The 18,346-nt window shown below is 42.6% G+C and overlaps 1 protein-coding gene across 18 annotated transcripts in view; it reads left to right on the top strand.

Annotated features, from left to right (window-relative positions):
* Nucleotides 1-18,346, top strand: part of neb (nebulin) — a 106,266-nt gene that overhangs the window by 23,024 nt on the left and 64,896 nt on the right. For all 18 annotated transcript variants that reach the window (XR_009066279.1, XM_057851876.1, XM_057851887.1 and 15 more), the window contains 36 exons: nucleotides 189-305; nucleotides 391-492; nucleotides 4,625-4,732; nucleotides 4,827-4,931; nucleotides 5,014-5,112; nucleotides 6,478-6,582; nucleotides 6,652-6,759; nucleotides 6,839-6,952; nucleotides 7,101-7,298; nucleotides 10,887-10,994; nucleotides 11,072-11,170; nucleotides 11,247-11,351; nucleotides 11,423-11,530; nucleotides 11,652-11,963; nucleotides 12,088-12,294; nucleotides 12,376-12,480; nucleotides 12,661-12,768; nucleotides 12,841-13,152; nucleotides 13,245-13,451; nucleotides 13,528-13,632; nucleotides 13,711-13,818; nucleotides 13,952-14,263; nucleotides 14,427-14,633; nucleotides 14,742-14,846; nucleotides 14,938-15,045; nucleotides 15,125-15,436; nucleotides 15,573-15,779; nucleotides 15,854-15,958; nucleotides 16,026-16,133; nucleotides 16,242-16,553; nucleotides 16,694-16,900; nucleotides 16,974-17,078; nucleotides 17,166-17,273; nucleotides 17,450-17,761; nucleotides 17,835-18,038; nucleotides 18,123-18,227. Coding sequence is in view for 17 of the 18 variants with exons in the window: in XM_057851876.1 (XP_057707859.1) it covers nucleotides 189-305; nucleotides 391-492; nucleotides 4,625-4,732; nucleotides 4,827-4,931; nucleotides 5,014-5,112; nucleotides 6,478-6,582; nucleotides 6,652-6,759; nucleotides 6,839-6,952; nucleotides 7,101-7,298; nucleotides 10,887-10,994; nucleotides 11,072-11,170; nucleotides 11,247-11,351; nucleotides 11,423-11,530; nucleotides 11,652-11,963; nucleotides 12,088-12,294; nucleotides 12,376-12,480; nucleotides 12,661-12,768; nucleotides 12,841-13,152; nucleotides 13,245-13,451; nucleotides 13,528-13,632; nucleotides 13,711-13,818; nucleotides 13,952-14,263; nucleotides 14,427-14,633; nucleotides 14,742-14,846; nucleotides 14,938-15,045; nucleotides 15,125-15,436; nucleotides 15,573-15,779; nucleotides 15,854-15,958; nucleotides 16,026-16,133; nucleotides 16,242-16,553; nucleotides 16,694-16,900; nucleotides 16,974-17,078; nucleotides 17,166-17,273; nucleotides 17,450-17,761; nucleotides 17,835-18,038; nucleotides 18,123-18,227 (5,757 nt within the window). In the remaining variant the exon portion in view is untranslated. The remainder of the gene's footprint in view (nucleotides 1-188; nucleotides 306-390; nucleotides 493-4,624; nucleotides 4,733-4,826; nucleotides 4,932-5,013; nucleotides 5,113-6,477; nucleotides 6,583-6,651; nucleotides 6,760-6,838; nucleotides 6,953-7,100; nucleotides 7,299-10,886; nucleotides 10,995-11,071; nucleotides 11,171-11,246; nucleotides 11,352-11,422; nucleotides 11,531-11,651; nucleotides 11,964-12,087; nucleotides 12,295-12,375; nucleotides 12,481-12,660; nucleotides 12,769-12,840; nucleotides 13,153-13,244; nucleotides 13,452-13,527; nucleotides 13,633-13,710; nucleotides 13,819-13,951; nucleotides 14,264-14,426; nucleotides 14,634-14,741; nucleotides 14,847-14,937; nucleotides 15,046-15,124; nucleotides 15,437-15,572; nucleotides 15,780-15,853; nucleotides 15,959-16,025; nucleotides 16,134-16,241; nucleotides 16,554-16,693; nucleotides 16,901-16,973; nucleotides 17,079-17,165; nucleotides 17,274-17,449; nucleotides 17,762-17,834; nucleotides 18,039-18,122; nucleotides 18,228-18,346) is intronic.

The following is an 18,346-nucleotide window of genomic DNA, read 5'->3' as shown; positions in this document are numbered from 1 at the left end:
TACAAAAAGTGAAACATGAACCCTTTTTTTAATAAAAAAAAAAATAATAATAAAATCATATACTGTACCTATATTTTAAAAAAATGATCTGTAAATCAATTAATAATGTTGAAAACCCACACTATTTAACTCCAAATGTTGCTTTTCCAGTAGTTTTTCCATTCAAACAAGGCTATTTGTGTGTGTAGGTGCAGTACAAGAAGGAGTATGAGAAGACAAAGGCCCAGTCGGACTACAACACGCTGCCGGCCACCGAGAACCCGTTGCTCAGGCAACTCCGATACGCCGGCACCATCCTCAGCGACGTACGTTTCATCGCACATCCGCGCTCAAATCCGCCAAATTTTTTGTTGAGGTTTGATCTTTTGACTCTTGCTATAACATTTGCAGAAAGTCTACAAAGATAATTATGAGAAATCGCGAGGCTTCAGCATCAACTACTGCGAAACGCCCAAGTTCCAGATGGACTCGGTGCTCAAACAGTTTACGGACGTAAGAACCACCACACATTTTCACTCTTTAAAAATACTTTGTGATACGAGCTACAATAACACAAACTCACAACTTTTTAATACGAAAATTGTGTCTTAACTCTCAAAATGGTCTTACACTTGGTGGAAGGGTAAATTAAAAATATTTTTTCTTCTCAAAACAATACAAATTTTTAAATTACTGTGTGACATTAAGGCTTTTTTTTACATACAGTGCAGAAAATAATTATTCAAACACCCTGCTATTTGTAAGTTTTCACACTCAGAAATCATGGAGGGTCTGAAATTTTCACTGTAGGTGCACGTCCACTGCGAGAGAGATAAATCTAAAAAGAAAATCCAGAAATCACAATGTATGATTTTTAAAAAAAAATCAATTTATTTGTGTGATACAGCTGCAAAAAAGTATTTGATCACCTGTCCATCAGCTAGAATTCTGACCCTGAAAGACCTGTTAGTCCGCCGATTAAAAGTCCACCTCCACTCCATGTATTATCCTGAATCAGATGCACTTGTTTGAGATCGGTAGCAGCATAAAGACACCTGTCCACCCCATACAATCAGGAAGACTCCAATTCCTAACAAGGTCAAGACCAAAGAGCTATCCAAAGACACTGGAGAGAAAATTGTTCACCTCCACAAGGCTGGAAAGGGCTACAGAGCAATTTCTAAGCATCTTGGTGAAAACAGGTCCACTGTTGGAGGAATCATTAAAAAAAATGGAAGATACTAAGCATGACGGTCCGTCTCAATCGGAGTGGAGCCCCATGTAAGATATCACCTCGTAGGGTCTCAATGATCCTAAGAAAGGTGAGGAATCAGCCCAGAACTACACAACAGGAGTTGGTCAATGACCTGAAAAGAGCTGGGACCACCGTCTCCAAGGTTACTGTTGGTAATACACTAAGACGTCATGGTTTGAAATCATGCATGGTACGGAAGGTTCCTCTGCTTAAATCAGCACATGTCAAGGCCCGTCTTAAGTTAGCCCATGACCATTTGGATTATGCAGAGGAGTCATGGGAGCAGGTTTTGTGGTCGCATGTGAGTAAAATATTTTTTAAATATAATTTTTGGAGAAAGAAGAATGATGAGTACTAACTCAAGAACAACATCTCTACTGTGAAGCATGGGGGTGGTAGCATAATGCTTTGGGGTTGTTTTTCTGTGCATGGGACAGGACGAGTGCACCGTGTTAAAGAGAGGATGACTGGGGCTCTGTATTGTAAGATTTTGGGGAAAAACCTCCTTCCTTCAATCAGAGCATTGAAGATGGGTCGCGCCTGGGTCTTCCAACATGTCAATGACCCGAAGCACACAACCAGGAAAACCAAGGAGTAGCTTCGTAAGAAGAATAACAAAGTTCTAGCATGGCATAGCCGGTCTCCAGATCTAAACCCAATAGAAAACCCTTGAAGGGAGCTCAAACTCCATGTTTCTCAGTGACAGCCCAGAAACCTGACTGATGGGTTGGCCAAGATCCCACCTGCAGTGTGTGAAAACGTGGTGAAAAACTACAGGAAACATTTGACCCCAGTAATTGCAAACAAAGTCTACTGTAGCAACTATTAACATTAGTTTTCTCAGGTGTTGAAATACGTATTTGCAGCTGCATCACACAACTAAATCGTTAAAAAAATCATACAATAAGGGTTTTAAATTTTTCTTTTTAGATTATCTCTCTCACAGTGGACATGCACCTACAAGCATAAGCGGAGTTTAAGGGGGAGCCAGGTGGGCCAGGCCCCCCCTGGTGACTTTCCTCCATATGTAAAAGGCGTAAAGCAATAAAGCAAATACTAAAAATGAATGAAATGAACAAAAAATGATATTTTTATAATGGGTCAAAATTATTTTTCAAACAGATCATGTGACCAGCACCTTAGAGTCATTTGCTTTGCATATTATTAAAAAAAATAGAGGAGGGCAATTTATTATTTAAATGATTTTTTTTCTATGTTTGAAAATGTATATTTTTTTGATTGAAGCAACTTTTTGGGGGATTGAACGATTTAGACACACATTTTCTATACATTATATGGCCCAAACACAAAAAGGATTGCTAAAATCAAAGAAAACTTTTACAATAAAAAATCAAGTGTTCAAATGCAAATATTTGGGTCTCAAATATTTTTTCGTATTCAAAAACTTTTTTCTATGATTGAAAAAAATTTGTTTTTTTTTTTGATTGAAGTGATTTTTCGTTTGAAAATATGTATTTTTTGTTTGAAGCAACTTATTTTTTGATTGAATAATAAAGACACAAATGTCCTAGCCAAAATGTGGCCCAAACGCGAAACAACATTAATTCAATCGAAAAAGTTGCTTCAATAAAAAAAAAATTAAAAAATTCTAATAAAAATGGCTTTCAAATGCAGTTTCAAATTTATTTTTGCATTCAAACACATTTTTTTGATCGAATAATGAAGACACAAATCTTCCCCCCTATGGCTCCGCCCAGGGGATACAATATTTGACTGGGGTAACTACATTGGCACGACACCGGCGGGCATACCATATTCAATGGATGATGATCTTGGCGAAAACTTTAGCTGTCCTAAGCAGCCTGATTCAGAATTCCCCTCAAGAATGACGGGAAACAAAAAAATGGTAATTTTCAACTTATTATTATAATAAATATTCTTGTAAGTTAATTTTATTGCTGACACTGTGTTTTGGGGTCATCAACATGTTGTGCCCCCCCCTGGCCCAAAAGTCAAACGCCGCCTATGCCTAAGGAAAATTTCAGACCCCTCCATGATTTCTAAGTGGGAGAAAGTTAGAACTTGCAAAATAGCAGGGTGTTAAAATACCCATTTTCTTCATTGTATAACACCACTTTTTTGAACATCATTCTCCCAATGTCATATTTTTTTCTTGTAAAAATTGCAGCTCATTTCAAAGTGAAATTATAAATCCATTCTCATAATATCAGAATTATTGTAAAATTTAGCGGGTTTTTTTTTTTGTGTGTGTGTGTAAAATCTTGTCTTAACACAGTATTAGAATTTTTTTCCCCCATAAAAATGTCAACTCCAATCCAACATAATATACTCTTCAAAATAAATGTGCAACTTTATTTTCCCATTTTGGTATAAAATTCATCTTAATCTTTATACGTTTTCCCCTGCCTTCATTTATAGCAATTTTTTTAAAGGGATCTCAGGATAGAAAGACTTGTACTTCTTAAAAGATAAACGTTATTATGAGTTAAAATGCTTTGATATTGAAACCGCTCTTGATGTTTTCGTTTTTATACAATTTATCAAATTAGTTTAACTAGAAGGTCGCCATTGTTGTTGACGTCGCAGGGCGGGGACATCACATGGTTACGCTGCCGGGCTTCCAGAGTATGACTCTAGCGAAATAAACATGTCATCTGTTCGACCCTTTCAATTTGAACCCTAGGGGAACATTAATGAGCATGACAGCACTGTCGACATTTCACAGAACAAGCTGCAAAAGAAAAATGAACAGGAAAGACGGGATGAGACAAGACGAGAGTAGGGGAAAAAACGGTGTTCCGCCAAAATGTGCAATACCGTCTACAAGAGGCGAATTTGACACCCAAAGTACTACCGTGCGCTTTCAGCTTGTTTTGTTTAGATGCATACAGACAGAACATACTTAAGATGCCTTAAGAAAATACTTAAACATAGTAATATCAAATAAGGGTGGTTTAAATATGCTACCACAAGAAAAAAAAAAACAATGCTTAAAAGTATGAGAGGGAAACACATGCAAAAAGTTTTGAGGCAATAAAAAGGTAATAGAAAAGTCAATAAAAACACAAAATAGTAAGTACTCGCCACTTTTAACCGACGGGCGCATGTGTTGGACGTAGAAGGAATTGCAGTAACCCGGTAGTTTTCGTCGAGTAACAGTGACAATATACGTCATCACCCCGAGCGCCCATTGTGGGTATAAAAACATGGCACCCTCCATAGGTCAAAACATGTACTAAATATTAGAAAATTTTAAGTCATTGGCAATATTTTATGTGTTTCTAATAACATATTTTAGTAAAAGGGAAAAACTGTGGCTTATTAGAGCGTACAAGTCTTTAAAGTCCGAGGTTCCCTTTAAAAATGCACATTAGATCTCACATAAATGATCACTCTATTATTTAACAGATGCACTACAAAGACAAGTACGAAAACGAAATCAAGGGTCACTATCTGGGCAGCTACGAGGATCTATACATGCTTCACTGCCAGCAAGTGGAGGACATGAAGAAACAGGTTGGATCCATTGTGGACATTTACGTTCCTAACCATCATTTGAGTCTTTCCGAAAAGTAAGACCTCTCATCTTGGATCCTTTTTGTTTTCGCAGCATTTGTACAAAGCCGACTACGAAGACATGAAAACGCAATGTTTCTTCCCCCAAACAATTACACCCGAGTACGAAGCCACTAAGAAGCTAGAGGACTGCAAGGATGTAAGGAGGCTATAAATTCAGGATCCATGGCCTAGGTGCTACCCTTACGGTGGTGTCTTACGCCAGTTTCTTTCTTTTGCAGAAAGTTTACCGGCAGCATCCTGACAAAGTGAAATTCACGCAAGTTACCGACTCACCGGTTCTGGTCCAGGCGGCCATCAACGCTAAACAGCTGAGTGACGTACGTTTTGACACCCTGAATCTAGATCTTCTACCTTTCCAGTCTCTGCTAGAATGACTAGAGAGACACAGCTTCCATGAGTCAGATATTCAGATGACATTTCAAAATGCAAAAAGCCAGCTGTCCACTTGTGGCTGTGGAAACCCGAGATCCGTCTGGCTCAGGAATAAATATAGCAATCTGTGTTCAGCAAGCCCAAAATACTAGATCTGAGACAATGAGACTCTACTGGCACATTACGGCACCCCATTAAACTCAAAATCATTTAGTGGAGTGCTATGTGCCAAATTATGCAAAAGAATCATTATCACATGTGTTTGGCACTTTGGACCTCAAAATGCTTCTTTATATTGTTTATTCAAAGCTTGACAAAGTATAAAATAGCCTTCCTGAACACAAGTTTTCAAATCTGGTCGAAATTTGGCATTTGGCAAATCCTGGATCTGTTTTAAACTCGTTTCTTTTGGCTGGTGAGTTCTAGATTTATTAGTGTAGTGACTCACACAGCACTAGGATCAATTGCCAAGCAAGCACTTCAGAAATTGTATCATAAACCAGTCAAATCTCATCTGGAAATTCTGAAACTAATTGAAACTTTGTATTTGTTTTTGGCTGGGAAGACCCTAGAATGGATCCATATCTTTATGAAGTGGCTCAAACAAATCAATTTCCACGAAGCAAGAAGTCCAGAAGGGTCAAGTCCAGCCTGGTTTTAATATCCAGAACCATTTCATACACTGGACTGAAGATTAGGATTATAAAAGGGATAAATTTACTCAAATTTCAAACCAAATTTTACCCAGATCTGATCCAGATTGCACGTTCAAAAACTAAAGAGGGAAAAAATGGTTTAAAAATTTTTTTTTAAATGTCCTCTGGAGCTGCAATTTTTTACAGATCCACAAAAATCTATATCCGGATCTGATCCTGATTGTGCAGTTGTTAGTGCTGTCAAATATATAGGGGAAATTTGTGGACGAAGAATGAGGGTTTTGAATATTTTATCTTTAATGGGGTTGCATTTGTTCATGTAATGGTTGACTTAAAACCAAAGTTTCCATTCCCTGTGAGTAATTGACAGAGACTACCCTAAACAAAAGCAAATGAATGATGAATTAATTCCCTGAAAGGCAAGAAACATCTGAATCTCTGATGTCAATTGGATGGCAATTTAAAAAAAAATAAAGAAAAAGAAAAAAAAAAAAATATCCAGATGTTCTGATTTAGATCCTGCTTTTGGCCTTAAAAGGCCCTAGATATTTACCCTACATTTATTTGTATTTGTCAATGAGCGTTGATGCCGAATCTTATTTTGTGTTAAGTTTTATTGCTCCCTGGTAATAAAGATGCTTGTCATGCTTGCAGCTAAACTACAAAGCCCAGTACGAAGAGACCAAATGTAAGAATAGTCTGCCTCCAGACTACCCCTTCTTCGTCCAGTCTAGAGTGAACGCCTTCAACCTCAGTGATGTAAGCTAAGGCCCTGATATGTACCATGAATACAAACGACAATTATTAAATGCTAAAATATATATACAGAGCTGCTACAGATACGACTGGGAGAGAACCAAGGCTAAAAAGTTTGAGGTTAAAGGCGATGCTATCCCGATCCTGGCCGCCCGGGCTCACACCAACATTGCCAGCGACGTACGTATGCCACGCTAAGATATTTTAAAAAGCTCAGAATTCAATCACAAGATTGACATATGTTTCTGGTTTCTCATAGGTAAAATACAAGAAGGAGTACGAGAAGAACAAGGGTCAGATGGTCGGAGCTCTCAGCATTCACGATGATCCCAAGATCCTGCATTCTGTTCACGTGGCAAAAATCCAGAGTGATGTACATAAACTTTAGTTTATTCTTTGAAGTTATCAAACTTTTGGGGTCCAGTGATTCTTAATTGGGTCCGACTGCGTGGATCTCAGTTTGATAATGACTTTTTTTAATGCCAGGAACTCCTTAACTTACTTGAGTTGTTTTCCTACAGCGTGAATACAAAAAGGACTATGAAAAGATCAAGACCAAGTATCACACACCTCTGGACATGATGTCTGTGACCCATGCTAAGCACTCACAGGCAGTCGCCAGTATGGCCGGCTACCGCAGCATCAATACCAACTTTTTCCTGCCCCATGATACTGTGCTGCTGGACACAGCCAAGAAAGCCAACATCATCCAGAGTGACGTGAGTTTAGATACGATTTAGGATGAGCAAACAAACAGCCAGTAGCGTAAATGAGCTACCAAGAAATTAAATAAAACCAGGATACTAATAATAATAATAATAATAATACCTCAAACTTATATAGCGCTTTTTTTGGACACTCAAAGACGCTTTACATAACATAACACAAAGACAGAATTAAGAGGTGGGAAAAGCTAGTTTGAACAGGTGGGTTTTTAGGAGTGATTTGAAGTTTTGTAATGAGTCCGAGTTCCTGATGGGTTTTGGGAGTGAGTTCCAGAGTGAGGGAGCAGCAGCGGCGAAGGCTCGGTCCCCCAAGGTTCGGAGCTTAGTGCGAGTGATGGGTGTGAGGAGATTAGAGTCGGCAGAACGTAGGCGGCGGGAGGGACAGTGCTGTTGTAGAAGGTCAGTGAGGTAGGAGGGGGCCAGGTTATGGAGGGACTTGTAGGTGAGGAGGAGGAGTTTGTACTGAATCCGGTATGAGATTGGAAGCCAGTGAAGCTGTTGGAGGATGGGGGTGATGTGCTCTCTGGAGCGGGTGTGGGTGAGGAGGCGGGCGGCAGAGTTCTGGACGTATTGCAGCTTTTGGAGATGAGAAGATGGAAGACCATAGAGGAGGCTATTGCAGTAATCGAGTCTGGATGTGATGAAGGCGTGAATGAGTATTTCAGCTGTGACTTGGGAGAGGGAGGGACGGATGCGGGCGTTGTTGCGGAGATGAAAGAAGGAGATTTTAGTGAGGTGGCTGATGTGTGATTAGTATGACAGTGTTGAGTCCATTATGATGCAAAGATTGCGTACGGAGGTGGAGGGGGTGACAGGGTGACCATCAATGAGGAGATTGAGGTTCTGTACAGAGGGGAGGAGAGCTTTGGGTCCGGTGATGAGAAGTTCTGTTTTGTTACTGTTGAGTTTGAGAAAGTTATTGTCCATCCAGGTTTTTATGTCGGACAGGCAGTTTGAGATGTGAGAGAGAATGACAGGGGTGATGGATTTAGATGAAATGTAAAGTTGAGTGTCATCTGCATAGCAGTGGAAATTGAGTCCATGGTGGCGAATGATTTGACCGAGGGGAAGCATATAGATTATGAAGAGGAGGGGGCCGACGACCGAACCTTGGGGGACACCATGGGTGACTGGAGAGGTGTGGGATTTATGGTTATTGATGGAGACGAAGTGGTGACGATCGGAGAGATAGGAGGTGAACCAGAGGAGTGCAGTGCCAGATATCCCTATTGACTGAAGACGGTGGAGGAGGATGTTGTGGTCAATGGTGTCAAATGCGGCAGAAAGGTTGAGGAGGAGGAGGATGGAGATGGAACCAGAGTCAGCGGCAAGGAGAAGATCTTTGGTTACTTTGATGAGAGCTGTTTCAGTACTATGGTGTGCGCGGAATCCAGATTGAAATGTTTCAAACATATGGGAGGAGTGGAGATGGTGCTGAAGTTGGGTTATGACGGATTGTTCCAGAATTTTTGAGAGAAGCGGGAGATTGGAAATGGGTCTGAAATTGTCCAGGTTGTCGGGGTTAAGGCCAGGTTTTTTCAGGAGGGGTGTGATGGTGGCGAGTTTGAGTGGGGAGGGGACTGAGCCAGTGGTGAGAGAGGTGTTTATGATGTTAATGATAAGAGGAGTGAGAGTGGGAATACAGGTTTTAAGAAGAGAAGATGGTATGGGGTCGAGAATGCAGCTGGAGAAATTCATGGTTGAGATGAGTTTGAAGATGTCAGAGGGAGCAAGAGGAGAAAAGGAGGGAAAGCTGTGAGATGTTAGAGGTGGACTGTTAAGATCTGAGGAAGGAGAACTGAAGGAAGTGGATGCAAGTGAACTGTGTATAGTTTGGATTTTTGCATGAAAAGATGACAGAAAGTTATTGCATTTGTCTGTTGTGAATGTGGCAGTGATATTGTCCTTGGGTTTGGTGAGTTTTGCGAAAGTGGAGAATAAGGTACGGGGGTTGGAAGAGTTAGAGTGAATAATTTGAGAATAGAAATTGGAACGGGCTGTTTTGAGTGCAGAGTTGTAAATATTGACAATGTGTTTGTAGGCTTGGGCATGAACTGTGAGACCGGTTTTTCTGTAGAGGCGTTCGAGTTGTCTGCGTTGCTTTTTAAAAATGTGGAGATCCGGGGTATACCAAGGGGCAGAGGTGGAGAAGGAGACTGTAGCTGTTTGGAGAGGGGCTGATCGGTTGAGGCAGGAGGAGAGTGCGTGGTTGTAGAAGTTGACTAGATCCAAAGCAGTAGAGTCTGAGGGGAGGGAAGAGCTGGTAATGGCATCAGATAAGGCGGAGGAGAAAGAATCGGGAGGGAGTGATTTCAGATTACGGAAGGTTATTGTTCTTGCGTGGTTGTTAGTGGGGGTAGGGATACAAATGTCCAGGGTTATGGCCAGATGATCAGAAATTGTGAGGTCAGTCAATGACAGGTTATGGATGGTGAGGGAGGGTGTGGAGCAAACCAGGTCCAGAATGTGGCCATGTTTATGTGTGGGTGAAGTGATATGTTGGGTGAGATCGAGGCAGTTTAAGATGTCCAAAAAGTCAGATGAAAATTTGTCTGTGGGGGAGTCGACGTGGATATTGAAATCTCCGAGGAGCAGAATGGACGGGGACATGGATGACAGCTGGGTGACCAAATTGGTGAAGTCAGACAGAAATGAGGGACAGTTTTTTGGTGGGCGATAGACTACAGCAACAGTGAGTGATTGAGAACCGGGAGATCTGAAAGCTAAATGTTCAAATGACGATACAGCTGGGATGGAGATGGGGCGGAGAGTGAAGTCACAGCGGTGGATGACAGCAATGCCTCCGCCTCGTTTTTCCAAGCGGGGTTTTCAAAGTAAGTGTATCCAGGTGGGGTGGTTTGGTTAAGTGCAAAGTAATCCATGGGTTTGTGCCAGGTTTCAGTGAGACAGAGTAAATCCAGGTTATTGTCCATTATGAATTCGTTGAGGAGGAGGCTTTTATTATTAAGTGACCTTGTGTTGAATAGAGCTGTTTTGAGAGGCTTTTGTTGTGAAGTCCTTGTGACGGAAGTTGGAACAGGCAGAAGGTTGTATTGAGTCATGTGACGAGTGCGCGGATGACGTATGTGGAAGTTTTTGTTGAGCCGGTATCCAGGAGAGTGAGAGCTGCGGTCGGACCAAAGAGAGGGAATGCTGTTTTCGGTGGTGAAGTTGTAGTAAAGTTTTCGACGGAAGCCTCGATGGATGTACGGGCGACAGCGGAGAAGGCAGTGTTGTTTCAGAGTTGTAATAATGTCCGGCGAAAGAGGTGCGTGGTGGTTGAGTCCGAGAAGCTGCGAGGACATGTACCTGAGAGCCATAGTCTGAGCCGGAGATGGCAAAAGCCGCGGAGAGGCCAGGAGAGACAGGCAAAAACGGTGAGAAAGACCCGTTCAAACAAGCTTTTGGTGCAAACCCGGAGTGTGGAGTGAGAAGCGGCAGCCAAAAGCGCGCCAGCGTCCTCCCAGCTCCACAAATTCAAATTGTCTAACACAACTCTATGACAAAAAGTCTGACTTTGGGTCCTTTCATACACAAGGTGTGAGATAATTAATTTGAGTCCCTGCTAATGTTTTGCTTCAGAACGAGTACAAGTCCGATTACAACAACTACACCAAAGGGGCCCCGTGGGTGCCGTTTGGTTCCTTGGAAGTGGAAAAGGCCAAGAATGCTGCACAAATTCTGAGCGAGGTTTGTCCAACCATCCAAATATATAGGTGTAAAGTACCATACGAAAAGTTTTACATATGACTGTTTTTTATATGTAGAAAAAATACAGACAGCACCCAGACACCATCCCCTTCACGTCCATTGATGACCACCCTGTCATGATGCAGGCCAAAGTCAACCAGCTGCAGAGGAGCGATGTGAGTTATCATAAGTTCTTTTCCTGCTATTTCTATAAAAGACGACTCTTTGCTTACCCGTTTTTGTTTCTTGCAGTTATTCTACAAGCAAGGTCTAGAGGACATCCACCAAAAATACTCACTGCCCGCTGACATTCCAGAGTTCCTCCAGGCCAAATGCAACGCATACAACATTAGCAACGTAAGGCAAAGACACAATCTTGGCAGGGTTTTTGTTTTTGACTAGAACTTCCTGTGGTTTTATCTTTTCAGAATTACTACAAATACGCATGGCAGGATACCATCGCAAAAGGCTATGACCTGCAGCCCGACGCAATCCCTATTGTCGCCGCCAAAGCTGCCAGACATGCTGCCAGTGATGTAAGGTCTTGGTACATACACAAGCCAATTGTACTCAGTTGCCCAAATTCTGACCAGAGTCAGGTCATGTGACTTGAGTCCCTCACTTCTACTAAACACAACATCACGACCTCACCTGCAGGTCCAGTACAAAAAGGCATACGAGAAGGAAAGAGGCCACCACGTGGGCTTCCGTAGCCTGCAGGATGACCCGCTGTTGGTTCACTACATGGAGGTGGCCAAGATGCAGAGTGACAAGAACTACAAGAAGGATTACCACCAGGTCAAGCTAAAGTTCCATTCCCCAGTCGACATGTTGAGTGTGGCCCATGCCAAGCACGCCTCAGCTGTCCAGACAATGGCCGGCTACAAGCAGCCCCAACACAACTACTGCCTACTGCCAGACGCCATGAACCTGGATCTGGCTCGCACCATGAATTACAATGCCAGCGACGTAAGTTCCCGCTGTTTCAACTAAGGTGGACCTAAATTCTATTACAGAGGTACCTTTTGGCCTCAATGATTATATGAAATTTAAGCATGTTCCACAACCCACATCAATGGGTTTGCTTTTCTAGAACCAATACAAACAAGACTATGAGAACTGTGTCAAAGGAATCGGATGGATCCCTATTGGCTCTCTGGACGTAGAGAAAGCGAAGACAGCGGCGGCGGCTTTAGATGAGAAGAAATACAGACAGCATCCCGCCACCATCAAATTTACCAGCTTGTCTGACTCCATGAACATGGAGCTAGCTAAGGCCAACACCCAGATTCTCAAAGCTGTGAGACCCTTGTTTACAAATCTTTTTCTTTCGTGATCCTTTTAACTCCCTTGAAACCATTTCTTGGTTTTGACTCCGCAGAAAGACTACAAAGCCAGTGGCGAGAAATTCATGCACACCTATCATCTTCCTGCTGATACTCCTGAACTGATGCAGGCCAAATACAATGCTGCCAATATCAGCCAGGTTAGATACTTTGCTGATCTGGTTCTTGTGTATGTTTACCTGATTTGCTGATATCCATGCTAAAATATTGACGTACCAGCATTATCCACATTGTAAATTGATAAATACAAAGAAGTTATTTCATCTTGCAAATAATTTTGACGGTCAATACTTAAGCCTAACATGGATGTTTCTCTTCAGAATTACTACACATATTCTCACCGCCGGGATTTGCTCAAAGGACATCACATGAAAGAGGATGCTATCCCCATTGTGGCCGCGAAGACTTCCAGAGACATTGCCAGCAACGTGGGTTGTCAACACATTTGAGTTCTTTCAAAACTGCTCCCATCTAAGGTTTCCCGTATTCTCCTTTTGCAGTACAAGTACAAATTGGCCCACGAAAAGGCAAAGGGCAAACACGTGGGCTTCCGTAGCCTACAGGACGACCCACTGCTGGTTCACTACATGGAGGTGGCCAAGATGCAGAGCGACAGAAACTACAAGAAGGACTACCACCAAGTCAAACTCAAATATCACTCGCCGGTGGACATGATGAGTGTAGCCCATGCCAAGCACGGTTCAGCTGTGCAGACCATGATCGGCTACAGGACATACCTTCACGACTACTTACTTCTTCCCGATAACTTGCGGGTGCAACAATGCAAGGACATGATGGAGATTCAGAGTGATGTACGTGCTAGGGCTTTTGATTAGTAACATGACAAAACTTATCACTTCAGTCAAAATCATATGATAGATACTGTATCTCTGGTTCTCCGCAGAATGCTTACAAAGCCGATTACACCAACTACTACCAAGGTTCCGGGTGGGTTCCGATCGGTTCTCTGGACGTGGAGAAGGCCAAAGCTGCCAAAGCCGCCCTGGACGAGATCAGCTACCGTCAGCATCCTAGCACATTCAAGTTCACCAGCACCAGTGATAGTATGAACATGTCTTTGGCACTGAGCAACTCCAAGCAGCTGGACCCTGTAAGATGCACTTTGCTTACAGTCTTTTGTGTAGAAATTTGGATATTTTACTGAGATATGATTTTAATGCCCACAGACCGCATACAAAGCTTCTGGTGAGAAGTTCATGCATACCTATCACCTGCCGGCTGACAGCCCAGAGTTCCTTCAGGCCAAATTTAATGCTCAGACGCTCAGTGAGGTGAGAGTATTTACTTTACTTGAGGACAGTTTTTACTAGGAGGACCAATCTGAATACTGTATGTGTTTTCCCACGCAGAGTCAGTACAAGCAAAAGTGGCTGGACGATATTGCCAAAGGCTACGACTTGAGGCCTGATGCCATTCCCATTCAGCATGCCAAGCTTGGGAGACATATTGCCAGCAATGTGCGTAAAACCGCTAGCCTGAGTTTTCACACCAAGACCAGGCTAATGCTCCTAACAAATACAAAAAGTAAAACGAGGAACGTTTAGTGTCCCTCGGAACTAGATGTTACAATTGCCTTGTATTTTTTTTTAGGTACAATACAAAAAAGAGTATGAAAAGGCGCGAGGCCACCACGTGGGCTTCCGTAGCCTGCAGGACGACCCCCTTCTGGTCCACTACATGGAGGTGGCCAAGATGCAAAGCGACAAGAATTACAAGAAGGACTACCACCAAGTCAAGCTCAAATATCACTCGCCGGTGGACATGCTGAGTGTGGTACATGCTAAGCAGGCCTCAGCTGCTCAGACCATGGCCGGCTACAGGAACATTCACCACACCAACGCTCTCCTTCCTGATGCGATGAACTTTGTGCTGGCTCGTACTATGAACACTCAATCCAGCGATGTAAGTTTGTTCTAATGTCTTTGCTTTGGTTCAGCAAGTCAATTTGTTTTAATCAAACATTTCTGAAGTCAGAGTAAAAGTTTTTTCAGGATAATAAGAACAATTAATAGTAGCCTTCAAGTCCGAGAACCAGTCCACTCACTGATAAGATTTCTTTCTACAGTGTGATTACAAGTACGATTGGAACAACTATGTCAAAGGTATCGGCTGGATCCCGATCGGTTCGCTTGCAGTAGAAACCGCAAAGGTTGGTGGTGAGATCCTAAGCGAGAACAAGTACCGCACCCATCCCTCCAACTTCAAATACAGCAAGTTGATGGATTCCATGGACATTGCCCTGGCCACAGTCAACAACCAGATCATGGATAAGGTGTGTCGCAGCTATGCACTTAAATAAAAGCCAAATAATTTGACAAATAGATAATAATAACATCAGATTTCAATGCTCATCTGGCTTTACTCTGCTTTTCATTGATAGAAAGCCTACACGGCTGCTTGGGAAAAGGACAAACGAACAGTCCACGTAATGCCAGATTCTCCTGAGATTGTACTGGCCAAGGCCAATGCCATCACCATGAGCGATGTAAATTCACTTTGTACTGTCACATCAAGAAGGTCAATAGTCATTCATGTAATCTGAAAACTATTTTTCAATTTTTCTGTATATTATGCAGAAACTTTACAAATCCGGTTTGGTGGAGATGGCCAACAAGGGCTACAATCTGAAAGCAGATGCCATTCCCATTGTAGCAGCTAAGTCAAGCACAAATATTGCCAGTAATGTAAGTCACAAAAGCATTCCTGAACTGCACGATAAGTCATGATGCACTATAAATTTACTCATTTGGGTTGTCGTTACAGTTCAAATACAAACTTGCCTACGAGAAGGAGCGAGGGCACCATGTGGGCTTTCGCAGTCTGCAGGATGACCCCCTCCTGGTCCATTACATGGAGGTGGCCAAGATGCAGAGTGACAAAAATTACAAGAAGGACTACCACAAGGTCAAACTGAAGTACCACTCGCCAGTGGACATGTTGAGCGTAGTCCATGCTAAGCAGGCATCAGCTGCTCAGACTATGGCCGGCTACAGGAAGATCCACCACACCAATGCTCTCCTCCCAGATGCCATGAATTTTGTGCTTGCTCGTACTATGAACACCCAGTCTAGTGATGTAAGTAACATCATTGCGATTGAAATTAAGTCAGATACTGTATTGTATGTGTGAATAATAAGTCTCAAGTACTGGCTTTCAATTCTTTAGTCTCTAGTGACTGTGGCCACTCACTGATGATTAATTATCTGTCTAGTGTGATTATAAGTTCGACTGGAACAACTATGTTAGAGGTATTGGCTGGGTCCCCATTGGCTCACTCGCAGTGGAAACCGCCAAGGTTGGTGGTGATATCCTAAGTGAGGCCAAATACCGCACTCACCCATCCAGCTTCAAGTACAGCAAGCTAATGGACTCCATGGACATGGCCCTGGCCACGGCCAACAACCAGATCATGGATAAGGTGCAGCACATTTGAATAGATTTCTCTTGCTCTCTAGACCCCAAACATGCTAATCCTGTGGAATTCATTTTCAGAAAGCTTACACGGCCGCTTGGGAAAAGGACAAACTGACGGTCCATGTCATGCCAGATGCTCCTGAGATTGTTCTGGCTAAAGCTAATGCCATCAATATGAGCAATGTAAGAATACTACTGGAGATAATTCTTGTTTGAGTCAGCTACACAACTGTCCTACTTTATTCAACAGAAACGGTACAAAGCTGGCCTTGTAGAAATGGCTAACAAGGGCTACGACTTGAGAGCCGATGCCATCCCAATTGTAGCTGCCAAGTCTAGTTCCAACATTGCCAGCAACGTGAGTGTGATAATGAGTTTAATAATAGGATGTACATTTAAGAGTACCTTCCTCTGTCATGAGCCATTAAATGGTTGTTGATTTTTAAAAAAAAATGTTTTATTCCAGTACAAGTACAAACTGGCTTTCGAGAAAGCAAGAGGTCACCATGTGGGCTTCCGTAGCCTGCAGGATGACCCCCTGCTGGTCCACTATATGGAGGTGGCTAAGCTGCAGAGTGACAAGAACTACAAGAAGGACTACCACAAGTCTAAGCTCAAGTACCACTCACCAGTAGACATGATGAGTGTGGCCCATGCCAAGCACGCCTCGACTGTGCAGACCATGACAGGATACAAGAGCATTATCCCTCACTACACTGTCCTGCCTGATGCCATGAACCTGGAACTGGCCCGAAACATGCAGTTCATTGCCAGTGATGTATGACTAACATATGTACAATATATTTTTGTCCAGTATTTTAAAAGACTGCAAATAATTGACTGCTCAAAAATTGTTTGGAATTGCCTAATATATGAAAGTGAAGGACACTGAGAGAACATGTCCCCTTTCTCATACAGAACCAGTACAAGAGTGAGTATGAAAACTACATGAAAGGAATCGGTTGGGTACCCATCGGCTCATTGGAGGTGGAGAAAGTTAAAACAGCTGGCCAAATCTTGAGGGATCATGGATACCGCCAGCATCCCAGCACCTTTAAATTTACCAAAGACATGCACTCCATGGACCTAGCATTGGCCACTGCCAACAACCAGATCATGGATAAGGTACTGGAAAGGACAAAAAGATCACTTTTGATCATTTTTGTGTCTGAAAACCCACACAACCTTGTGTTTACAGCAATCTTACACCAAAGCCTGGGACCACGACAAGAGAACCATCCACCTCATGCCTGACGCGATGGATGTAGTTCTGGCCCGGGAAAACAAGAAAAACTATAGCGAGGCAAGAACCTTATAACTACTGTTACTTATCCACAGTTGCTGCATGTTAGGATAAGTTTGAAATTGTTTTTTTCTTTGTTGTCATTAGAAACTGTATAAACTGGAAAATGAGCTTGCCAAGAAGAAGGGTCACAATCTCCGTGCTGATGCTATCTCAGTCCAGGCTGCTAAAGCCTCAACGATTATTGCAAGTGATGTAAGTACTTTACTGTCCTTGTATGTTACTTATTTAGTACATTTCCACCTCTTTATTTTATTACCCAAACCTGATAAAAATCCTCTCTAGCCGGATCCCTGTTCCGCTTCATCCTGTTTAATATGTACATTTCTTCTCTTGGCTGGTTTATCCCAACACTTGTTTTTCTCTTCCAGTATAAGTACAAGACCGGTTATCGTAAGCAGGTCGGCCACCACATTGGGGCCCTCAGCATTCAGGATGACCCTCTCCTCATGTTGGCCCTGAACTCAGCCAAGATCGCCAGTGATGCCCTCTACAAGAAGGACTTTAACCAGTCCAAAACTAGATTCCACCTGCCAGTAGACATGTTATCGTTTGAGCTTGCCAAGAAGAACCAGATCCAGGTCAACCACGCCAACTACATTACCCGCCTGCATAACTGGACCTGCCTGCCTGACTCCAATGATGTTCGACAAGCCAGACACGCATACGACCTGCAGAGTGACGTGAGTGGATCCAAAAGTTTAAATCCCCCTGATCTCAAGGATAACCAACACATAACACACTTGTCTTGTTCAGGTGGTCTACAAGGAAGAACTGAAGTTGCTTCAGGGCATTGGATGGGTTCCTATTGGTTCACTTGATGTGGAGAAGGTGAAAAAAGCTGGTGAGATCCTGAGTGAACAGAAATACCGTCAGCACCCAAGCAACTACAAGTTTAAGGTGACAACTGAGGACATGCCCCTGGTGCTGGCTAAGGCCAATGCTCAAGTCATGAACAAGGTTTGTTCAAGCAGTTTTTCGGCATTACCAAAATAATGAATGAATTCAATTTAATAATGTGTATTTAAACCCCCAAAATTGCAGCATGCCTACACTCAAGCCTGGGACAAAGATAAGACAACCATTCATATAATGCCAGATGCTATGGACATTGTGCTGGCCAAAGCCAACAAGGCCAACTACAGTTTGGTGAGGTTTTTGTTTTTTTGCAAATCAAGCAACTATTTATCGTGCTGGTCCCACAGATATCTGACAACATTTTTGTGAGTTGATTTTCTTTAAGTTTTTCTGCTTTTTTTTTTCTCCCA

Source organism: Corythoichthys intestinalis, chromosome 12, assembly GCF_030265065.1.
Source record: "Corythoichthys intestinalis isolate RoL2023-P3 chromosome 12, ASM3026506v1, whole genome shotgun sequence".
NCBI lineage: Eukaryota > Metazoa > Chordata > Actinopteri > Syngnathiformes > Syngnathidae > Corythoichthys > Corythoichthys intestinalis.
This window is presented reverse-complemented; position numbering and strand designations above follow the sequence as displayed.